The sequence below is a fragment of the Dipodomys spectabilis genome, unplaced genomic scaffold (genome assembly GCF_019054845.1).
Source record: "Dipodomys spectabilis isolate Male_0828 unplaced genomic scaffold, ASM1905484v1 ptg000113l, whole genome shotgun sequence".
In the NCBI taxonomy this organism is placed as follows: Eukaryota; Metazoa; Chordata; class Mammalia; order Rodentia; family Heteromyidae; genus Dipodomys; species Dipodomys spectabilis.
Genome location: NW_024870790.1, coordinates 428722 through 439977, shown reverse-complemented (window position 1 = coordinate 439977; position 11256 = coordinate 428722). Strand labels below are relative to the sequence as shown.

Genomic DNA, 11256 nt, shown 5'->3' with positions numbered 1-11256 from the left:
ATACATGCTCAAATAAATACAAGGACATTACCTTTGATATTATGTGTATACTATCTAAAATTACCTGTCTACCATCAAGTCCTTCTACTTTCACTATAAGCTATCTGATTATATCCAAAGCCATCATGTGTGGAATAAACACTATCACAACTGATGTTTTGAGTTAGTTATATCTGAGGTCCTATTTTGGTCCTTGCGAGAAGTTCTATTCAATCTCTGTTTAGAAGGAAAAAAAGAGGAGGTCTAGTGTTTTGATCCGCAAAGGGGACAGTTGTCCTCTAGATATGTCTGTTCAGGACAGCCCAGCTATGAGACTAAAGGGAGAGAAACCAAAGGGCAGACCCCCTCTAGAAGAGTGTGGCTTAGGTGAGTCCTTCTACATCCTGCCTGAACACCTCCCTCAAAGAATAAGGAGATGGATTTAAACTTTTTTAAAAAAATTTGTTTTGCTTTTATAAAACTACAACTCCAGCTGGAATTCCAGCCCCACTGACATCTTTCAGGCTGTTGAAACCTTAAAGTGTGGTGTGGAGACCCAAAGAGTTTTCATAACTGGAATCACAGAGGTAAATAACACTCAATTGGCACATCTTTACATAGAAATTTCATGTTTGAAACTAGGGACTGGGGTATTCTCGGATCCAGCTTAAATCTCCCCTTAAAAATGAACACAAGTCTTGGGTACCTGTTGAACAGGGAATGATCATGCACTCTAAGGAAATAGGAGTCTGGAAAGTAAAACAGCATCTTCAAATACAGGGCATTTTATTTCTTCCCATTTCTTTTTTGGCTGGCACTGTACCACTTAAGCCATGCCTCCTTCCCTGTTTTGCTAGTTATTAGAAAATCTCATAAGTTTTGCAGCCAAGAATGGCTGCAAACTATTTTCCTTTGGATTTCAACCTCCCGTGTAAAAAGATTACAGGTATGAGCCCTGGCATCCAGCTCCAGGGATACAATTCTAACTAAAGTATAATGTCTGTTACTCAGACTTTGTTCCACTTCTCAGATGGACCTATAGTCTTAGTATTGGGATGAGTTTAAAATTTGCTAAAGTGTCTGTAAAACATCATGGCTCCAGTGGCTTATCAAAATTGAAGATGGGCAATCTACACACTTTTGTAGAAGTTAATGTGGGGATTTGGCCTCTGTGGGTATTTTGGTATTTGGGCAGAAGCAGCTGGAATTATACATTTTAGTATCAAGGACAAGTGGATGGGAAGCTGGACAGACACAGAGTAGAGAACAATTGCTAACAATTGTTTGAGTTTGTTGTCAAGCACAAATGAGATCTACTTAAGTCCATCCTTTCCAAGATCTGAAGCAATCTCTAAGGAGCTTGTTTTCTGAGTAAGCAGATGGGGACAAAATCCTGAGAAATTACTCTGAGGTTTTACCTTATTTGAACCCACAAAATTCCTGAGATTATGTTTATTTTACAGACGAGAAGAGATGCAAAATTTAATCTTCTAGATAAGTGGGCAGATCCAATTCGAAGTTCACATTTGCTTCTAATATTTTGTCAACAAATATTAAGTCTCTGAGTAACTAAAAAAAGTAAACTGACAAGTGCTATTGGCTGCTTCTTTTAGTTATAAAACTTTTATTATTTTAGCAACCATAATGTGTCTCCATTGTAGGAGTGTGGAAAATACAAACAAGTAGAAGAAAAAAATCATTAATAATCCCATCACCGAGATTGTACTTTTCATCTTTCATTCTTCACAAAGTTTTACGTGTATATATGTAATATTTATACAAATGTACTATTAGATTTCAAAAATATGGTATTTGCATATTTCATAGTAACTTCTTTTCATTTTAAATCCTATCAGGAACCCCATTTTTTTTTACAAGTCAGTAAAGCTCTCCTTTTAAAAGAAGATTTGTAGATTGGTTCCAACTACAATAAACAATGAACTGTAGATAACAAGAGATACATCTAAAACCACTAACAGTAATAGGTTAAAGGTAGAAAGATGGGCAAAGATATATCAGGAAAATGCTAATAGAAAAGCTCTATGGCAATGCTAATACCGGATAAAATAGAAATCAAGGTAAGCTACATTAAATAGGGGTGAGGATGGTTTCGATTAACCTTCCAACGCATCACAATAAGTTTGTTTCTCACTCTCCTTATCTCATCTATCTCATCCACTTCTCTAAACATATCTTCATTGCTTAAATGCCTGTTGTGTATGTCTTCTTTAAATTCCTGGAGAGACTGAATAAGCCTTTCTCTAAAGGTTTCCTCTGCATTCTCCTCCTCTGTTTCTTCCTCCTCTTCTGGCTTCTCCTCAGGCTTTGGCTCTTCCTCAGGCTTGGGTTCATTCTCATTTTCTGGATTTCCTTCGATTTTCTGACAGGGTTTCATTTTGCCTGGGTCTGCTTCTCGTCCTTTTTCCTGTCTAATCTTTGCAATTACTTCTAGGAAGCAAAGAGACAATGATCAAAGGCTAGGTAGTTGTATAGGGGCTCCACACAGAAGTCCTGGTTTTCTAAAAAAATTCAGTGTCGTCATCAAATATATTCCACCTGACAAATCCAGTCAGCAATTACCGTTTCCCTGACACCGCCCCTCTTACCTCCACTTTCCACCGCCTCCCCTCTTTTGTCCCTCCCTCCAGCCTTTTCCAAGGCCTTCCTTCCTGCCTCCCATCTCAGCCCACCCCAACCCTTTCTCCCTCACAAGGCCGAAATCAAGGCCCTCTCAGAACAGTAGGTTGGCTGAAGGAGAGGAAGGAGGGGGGAAGAGAAAAGCCACCACCTCTGTGTATCCTCCACCCAGGAGTCCTTATAAAGTTCCTTCCACTTACCCGGGTCTGATCCGGTCCGTTTCTTTCTCTTACTTTTCTAACCTTGGGCGGTGCTAAGAACAGACCTGCAGACACATGAAGAAGGGAGGGGGTGGGGGTGGGGCGAGCGTTTGGTGCTCGGAGGATCTGCACAGGAGACCAGGCACACGTCTCTTTCCTCCCTTAAGATCTCTTTTACGGAAAATCTCCCATCTTTTGTTCCCCCCAATTCGCTTCTCTCCTCTTTCCCATCAGGCAGAGAGTGGTAAAAACCGTTCAATTTCCAACCATCTTTCAGACTGGGGTGGGGTTTGGGGCCAGAGTGGGTGTCAGAAAAGAAGTCCAAGAGCTTAGAGGATCACTTTTTGCATAAATATTATAGGTCTCCTTTTCTTTCCCTCGGACCCTCAGTTACCTTCATTATTTCCTGTAGAGTCAAGGGGGTTGAGAGACTTGACTGGGATTCTTCCAAGTCTCTACCTTTGACGACCCCTACACTAGAAACTCCCCCCTCCCGCGCGGGGGGCTACACTTGGATGTACACCAACCTGCAAAATCCCAGCAAGCTGACTCTTCCTTCCGCTGGCCTTCTGCACCTCTGCCTGCCCAGCTGAAGGAAGCTGGTACCCAGACGGGAACAAGGACCAGACTAGCAGGACTTCTGCACACGTCGACTCCTGATCACATGGGATCTACGTCACCAGTGAGGTCTGGTCCCCAGTTTCCACTCCCACCAAAAGCGCGGCAGATGTGGGTCCGCCCTCTTCTGTCTCTCACCCCCACACTCACACGTTTGGCTCCGTCAGTCTTTTCTGTTCGTGCAGATCCCAGAGTGAAAAATGTTATTTGCTCTTTTCTGATTATTTGGGAGGGACTGCAGCTGCATATATCCTATGGAGCTACTGAACTTTTCTACTTCTTTTCAGAATTGTCTCAAGTCTTTCTCTCCCAGGTCCTAACTCCTCCATCCATCGTCCTTCCTCCAGCCTCCATTTCATCTGCAATCTTTTTCTTAGCTGTGTGGAGTGGAGTGGGAAGGGCAGCAATTGTAAAAGTAAAACCAGCCTAGAAAAGGAGTATGATTTTTAAAGGAAATTAATTTTTTCTTAATATGTCTAGTCTTTACAAAAAATAGCTTCTACGTTTTTACAGTTTGAAAAGGCAAGGATAAAATAATTTTAGCTAGATGAATTCATACATGTATAATGCTTAGTCTAGATCCTGGGATCCAGTAAGTGCTTTAAAACGATATGCTCTGATATTATGATTTTATGATGGGAAATGATATTTAATGAAAAAAGTGATGTTTTGACTCCAGAGCCCTGTTCATTGTATCGATCAATTAATTCTCAGGTAATATGAGAGCCCATTTGCTCATCTGAAAAGACATAATAATAACTCATACAACTCATAGAATTGTTAAGAAGTCTTAATGATAACATGAATGTAAACCATTTGACCCATAATAAGTCTTTAAAACGCACCCCTTCTCATTTTATTTCTCTTGTTTTTCTAGCAGATTAGTGTAACTGCTGGAAAGAATGTGCATTGGAGTCCCTCTCCCAGCTCAGTATTTAATGGCTCAGGCCTGCTGAATAGCATACTAAGTGCAAGACTAGAACTGTTAGTCTCTGCTATAGTTAACATATACCTTAATTATAAGGAAGAGCAATCTAAATAAGCCCTATAGCTTCACCTGCCTTTGACTTTGTCAACTAAATGTTACAGAGCCAAACAATATATTATTATCCACCCACCACCTTTACTGTAGATAATACCTCTGATGTGTGAGCTATGGTGATAGCAGTTGCCTAGGTTACTTTTCAGTGACTTGAAACAGCTTTTCTGAACACATTGACTCTTTACTTGGGCCTACTAAAGAAGAATGAAAAGGCTTGAGATGTCATGTTTTCTTTATGTTACATCTGTCATTTTTGCTATGTTATCCTTTGGGTAAGATATCTGTTTAATTCTTCATGTAGATCCAGTACTCATTTAAAAAATAGTTTGCTGAGAACTACTTAACACAAGGCTGATCTAAATTTATCTAATTGCTCTCTCCCATTCAAGGATGCAGACATGAAGAGTGACTAAAAAAAATGTCCCTTTCCAGGACAGTGGATTGGTTCCCAGAAATTTCCATTTATCAGTTCTTTCCTATATATTCCTCCTGTTCCTCTTTCCCTCTTTTGCACTCCTGAGTCTCCTAAGTTGGTCTGCTGATGATAGATTCCCATCACTGGCTGCTTTCCAAATGAATGTATTTCCTTGCCCCAACAACTTGTCCTCAAGTCAATGGCCTGGGAATGAGGTGGTGGGAAGGAGTACTGGGGCTAGAACTCAGGGTCTCTAGCTCTCACTCAGCTTTTTCTCTCAAAACTGATGCTCTGTCACTTGTGTTTAGAGATAAGAGTCTGTTGGATTTATATGCCCATGCTGGCTTCAAACCATCATGCCTCCTGAATAGCTTGGATTTTTAGCAGTGAGCCACTAGCACCAATTTTACTAACCATTTTGAGACAAAAATGGACTCAGAAAAAGCCAGACCAGATGCGGTGGTGCATGCTTGTAATCCTAGCAACCAAGGGGAGGCTGTGATAGGAGGATCAAGAGCTTGATGCCAGCCTGGACTACTCAGTAAGATTGTATGTGAGTGAAGTGGGAGGATAACAGTTGGCTGGGGCAAAGACATGGGTCCCTATCTGGAAAATACACTAAAGCAAAAGTGCCTAGGAAGTGGAAGGACCTGATTTCAAATTCCATACTGCCAGAAAAAAATACAATGACTAGAAAAGAAAGAAAAAGATTATATTTCTGGTTTGATTTATCCATCATTCCCTCACTTTTTTTGCCCAGCAAAAATGTTTTATTTTTAAAAATAAAGACCATAATTATTTAAAAGTAGGTAATAAAACGATGAAATAAAAGTAACTATATGGGCTGGGAAGATGGCTCAGTGGTAGAGGGCTTGCCTAGCATGCATGAGGCCCTGAGTTCGATTCTTCAGCACCACATAAGCAGAAAAAGCTGGAAGTGGTGCTGTGGCTCAAGTGTTAGAACACTAACCTTGAGCTGAAGAGCTGAGGGACAGCCCCCAGGCCCAGAGTTCAGACCCCACAACTGGCCAAAAAAAAAGAGAGAATAACTATATTATCTATATTAAAAATACACATAAAAGCAAAAAAAAACCTGAAGAATCTATACTTAATTTCTTTTTAAAAAATTGTTATTGTAAAGGTAATGTACAGAGGGGTTACAGCTACATAATGAGTACATTTCTTTTGGACAATGTCCCTTCTTCCTTCATTTCTCCCAGTTTTTCCCCTCCCGACCCCTTCTCCCCCACAAATTATATAGTTCATTTTCAGCATAGTGTCTAGTGAGTATCACTGCTGCATTTATTCACCCTTTGACCCACCATTTTGGTACTCCTCCTTACCCTCTCCAAAACAAACATATGCAAGACAAAATGTACAGAAATAAAAAAGAGTGATAAAGGAGAAAATAACAAAAATACCTCTTGTTTCCATGATAAATTAAACCGGACTCTAAACATTCGCATAGGGAGACCAAAGAAGGATATTCTTAGGAGAGGATCACAAAACCTCACTAAGTACATATTTTGATATTTATTTAAACTTAATTTCATCTGATGGCTGCCAAACATACATTCTATCCACTTATATGTTCAGTAAATATTAATTCACTGCTTACCAGCTAGTATCAACCCAAATTCACATGTCTCTGCTAGACTCCTGTTTGCAGTAGTCATTGACATGATAGTATAGCTGCATTGCAATGAAAACTGAGGCTAGATTTTTAAGTCAGCACTCAAAGTGAATCAAACTTGTTTGTACAACTTGCTTAATACAACTCATGTGAACATGAGTTGTGATAGTAGGGGGAGAAATCATACAAAATAATTTAAGCTGAAAGTACATAATTATTTTATAGGAACATTGCATTTCTATACTTCTGTTTCCCAGATTTTCTAGTTTATCTGAATTACATACATAGCATAATGAAATGCATAATACTAAGGAAACCTATACTTCATTGACTGTTTAGTATGTGCACTTAATTATATATGTACAAATAACATAAATAATACACATCTACATATGTATGACTATATATTAAAATTTCTTTAAATTTTTATGATTATTATAAAGGTGATGTACAGAGGGGGTATAATTACATAAGTCAGATAAAAAGTGCATTTCTTTTTTAACAATGCCACCCCTTCCCTTGCTCTCTCCCAGTTACTACTCCTATCCCCACCTGCAAACTATAAAATTTCTGTATTTGAGATTGAAGGTGAAGAGGAAAAGAAGGGCAACAGTTCCATTGTTCTGCTTGTGAGTAGATAGAATTTTAAGGTACTAATGCTCACCTGTCAAATTGGTGAATATATATATATATATATATATATATGTATATTAAAATCACACCATTTCTGTTACATGAGTCATTGAAATAGATCATTAGTACAAGTATAAATTGTCTTATCTTGCATGCATTTTTGGCTATATGTATTAAAATAAGATTTGTTTTCAGATTTCTACATTTAGCAATTTCATTCTATAACCATAATTTTTATTTACTACATTGGGACAATATATCACCCACATTCCCATGTGGGTGATATATTTACAAAGCAGTATAAATATCTCTATTCCAGTAAATCTATTTTATCATGTTAAAATTAATGATACTCCACTCAATCCTCTTTTTTTTCTTCTTGGAGGTACTAAGGTTTGAGTTCAGGGCCTCACATTTACTAGGCATGTACAATACCACTTGAGCGACAGCCCGAGCCCTTTTTGGTTTTAGTTAATTTTTAGGTAGAATTTTCCTTTTTTTCAGATCTGCCTCCCACATAGCTGAGATTATATATATGCACTACGTCTCCCAGGTTCTTTGTTGTTCTTTCTCCCACAGTTCTTTGAACTATGATTTTCTAGGTTTCTGCTTCCTGAGTAACTAGGACTCTAGCTTACTATACCACTCCTGGCAAATATACTCTCATTTAATATTTAAGATGCCTCTAGGATTGTACCCACCTTCAACATAAACTTGCACATAAACTTAGTTACTTCCTAAGTAGAAATTCAAGTCCTGTATTTTGGTGAAAGCCTGGAAAAAGTTTTACAGGAAAAAAATGATAGGCTTTAGAGGAGAGATAGGCTTCTCGTGGAAGCCTCCTACAGGGTGCTTGAGGCATCTCTGGTGGGAACTATGAACATCTGAAACTGTTGATAGCCAGAGCTTTAAGTCTTGAAAGTTTCATAATAGAGCTTCTGTCCTCTGTGGTGTTTTCACCAAGAGTTCCATCTTTTTGGCTGCCTTTTATCTTCTAGGAGTGATAGGGTACAAAGTACAATAAGTGGGAGAAATATTCTCTAGCAAGAATGTAGAGAATTAAAATGAAGAGAGCACAAAGGCCAAAAGACCGAAGAAAATTTTATAGGAATCTGGAGTCCACCTTTCAAAGATTGTAAATGGGAAACAATTATTAATAGTCTTGTGAAAATATTAATATGGTAGGGCACCAGTTGTTCATGCCTGTAATACTAACTAATCAGGTGGTTGAGCTCTGAGGATAATGGTTGGAAGCCAGCCACTTTCAATTAACTAGCAAAAAGCCAGAACTGGAGCTGTGGCTCAAGTGAAGCAATAGCCTTGAGCAAAAAAAAAAATCTCAGGCCTGAGTTAAGCCCTAGGACTGGCACAAAAATATTGATATGATAAAGATGCAGATGATATGGAATTGTTCATGGAAAAAATGATAGGACAAAAGCCTAGGGGACTGAAATAAAGGGAGAGTCCATGGCTCTCATGGAAATCCTCCACATTCATCATCACCATGCCTTGCCTTATATCCTAAAAATTGAAGTTTGTTCTTACATTAATATTTTTCAAGTTTACCTCTGTTTCTTAACTTTTTATTTATGGTCCAGTTGACTAATTGTTTCATATTTTATTGCTGTTAGCTTCTGCAGATAATATTTCAACATATATGTGTGGTAAATGGTGATGCTCTTTTTCCTTTGGTACTGTTTTTGTGGATGAAATTAATTACAATTTTTTATTATCTTTGAGTAGTTATACAAAGTTATTTCAATTCAATATATCAATTTATGAGTATGATATATCTTTATCAGTGTCACCCTGATTCCAGTTTATTTTTTGTTTATTTGTTTGCTTATTTTGGTGGTAACTGGGGATTGAATTTAGAGCCTCACACTTCCTAGGAAGTCATTTTACCAGTTGAGCCATGCCTCTAGCTCCTAAGTTGTTAATTTTTAAAATGTTCTTCAGTTCCAATACTATTATCCTTAGCGAATTATATGTGTGTACATATACACTCATACACACATGTACCATCATTTTAATTTGTAGTATGGAGAATAGTAATGAATAACAATATTTATAATAACCTTTTAGTGTAAGTATTGTTGAAGATGGTGTTCTAAATGATTTACAGATAAAATTAACCTATTCTTCAGAAAAAATTTGTGGAAACTATGCAGTGGGTATCCCCAATTCACATAGAAGGAAAATGAGGCACATTAGAGCCACATTACCTAAGATTGTTCAACAAACAGGTTACACAGACAAAGCTACTGGTCTCTAGAATATGTGCTCTTGGACTCTCAACAGGGTAAATAACATATTAAGATGGTAAAATGATGATTAGGACAGGTAAAAACAACCATCTGTTTTCTTTTTTGTGGTACTAGGATTTGAACTCAGGGCTTCACACTTGGTAAGTAGTTGCTCTACCATTTGAGTCATATCCCCAACCTTGTATACTTTCATTACTTTTCAAATAAGTTCATACAGTTTTCCCAGGCTGTCCTGAGCTGAGATCCTCCCATTTCTGCTTAGCTGGAATGACAGTTGTGTACTACCATGTCAATGTTTTTATTGGATGAGATCGGGCCTCATTAACTTTTTGCTTGGGCTGGACTTCAACCATATTCTTCTCATTATCATCCTCCTGATTAATTAGGATTATAGGTACCTACCGGTGCATCTGGCCCCATCTGTTTTCTTAAACACATTTTTATGTTGTATTATTTTTCTAATATTTTTGAAGCAGCAAGTTACAATCCCACTATTTCTTTTACTTTCTTTTATTTTTTCTAACATTGAATAAAACTGGTAGTAATGGAGATAATCAAGCAACTAGCTCCAGAACCTGAAGGAAAATCAAAATCTGTGATATTGAGGATTTGAGAAGTCATCACAGTAAATCCTCCTTATGAGAAAGATTAATTTAAGATTATACAGAGGCCAGGCATCAGTGGCTCACATCTGCAATTCTATGTTCTCTGGAAACTGATATCTGAGGATCATTGTTCAAAACCAGTCAAGGCAGAAGTGTCTGTGAAATGTTTATCTCCATTTAGCTACGAAAAGCTGGAAATGGGGGTTGGGAAGATGGCTCAGTGGTAGAGTGCTTGCCTAGCATGCATGACACCCTGGGTTTGATTCTTCAGCACCACATAAGCAGCAAAAGTTGGAAGTGGAGCTATGACTCAAGTGGTAGAGTGCTAGCCTTAAACTGAAGAGCTCAGGGATGGTGCCCAGGCCAAGAGTTCAGACCCTACAACTGAAAATTTAAAAAAGCTGGAAATGGAACTATGGCTCATGTAGAGTTAAGTACCAGATGAGCAAAAAAGCTCAAGCCCAGTGCTTGAGCCCTAAATTAAAACCCAGGAGAGAAAGAAAGAAAGAAAGAAAGAAAGAAAGAAAGAAAGAAAGAAAGAAAGAAAGAAAGAAAGAAAGAAAGAAAGAAAGAAAGAAAGAAAGAAAGAAAGAAAGAAAGAAAGAAAGAAAGAAAGAAAGAAAGAAAGAGAAAGAAAGAAAGGAAAGAAAGAAAGAAAGGAAATAAAGGACAGAAAGAAAGAACAGAAAGGAAGAACAGAAAGAAAGGAAGAACAGAAAGAACAGAAATTGAAGAGGCAGAAGCTAGGCCACAGAAAAAAGCTATCCAGTTCAAAATTAAGACACTTCTCAGCAATGGGAAATTTCAAATTTTATTTTATAGATGCATATGCATGGGAGACAAATGTGTCAAGCATTCACACAGCAAAACACTAAATTGTTTTGACCCATATATGTTTTCAAAACTGAGTAAGTATTGTGCTATAAACAATATCCTCAAACTTATTTTACAATATCACATTGGATTTACTTTCCTTCTTGAACACACTTTGACTATCTATTGGAGAAACTTAAAGGTAAAGGGCCAGAGCCAGCACTGAAGTCTGATCATCCCTGAGTTGGGTGACTGGGGTACAGAAATAGGATATACTTTGATTGATAGTGGAACAGTAGTAGTTTGGATGTGTTTATATCAAGGTACTCTGGGGACATCTAGGAGAAGAGTTTTGCTAAAGAATTAGCTGAAAACCTGTAGAGCCAGAGAGAGTTCTAGGCTAAAGACATGGAA

At 37.9% G+C, this 11256-nt stretch overlaps 1 protein-coding gene across 2 annotated transcripts; it reads right to left on the bottom strand.

The window, feature by feature from the left end:
• Nucleotides 1-1573: 1573 nt before the first annotated feature.
• On the bottom strand, nt 1574-3479 carry Tceal9 (transcription elongation factor A like 9). 2 transcript variants are annotated; one of them, XM_042688160.1, is made up of 3 exons: nt 3344-3479; nt 2817-2881; nt 1574-2427 (listed from the first exon to the last, which is right to left on the bottom strand). In XM_042688160.1, the coding sequence occupies exon 3, from the start codon at nt 2372-2374 to the stop codon at nt 2063-2065; it is 312 nt and encodes a 103-aa protein (XP_042544094.1). In that variant the 5' UTR covers nt 2375-2427; nt 2817-2881; nt 3344-3479; the 3' UTR covers nt 1574-2062. The 2 variants fall into 2 exon arrangements, with proteins under 2 accessions (XP_042544094.1, XP_042544095.1); XM_042688161.1 differs by having other exon boundaries at nt 1574-2424.
• Between the last annotated feature and the right edge of the window lie 7777 nt (nt 3480-11256).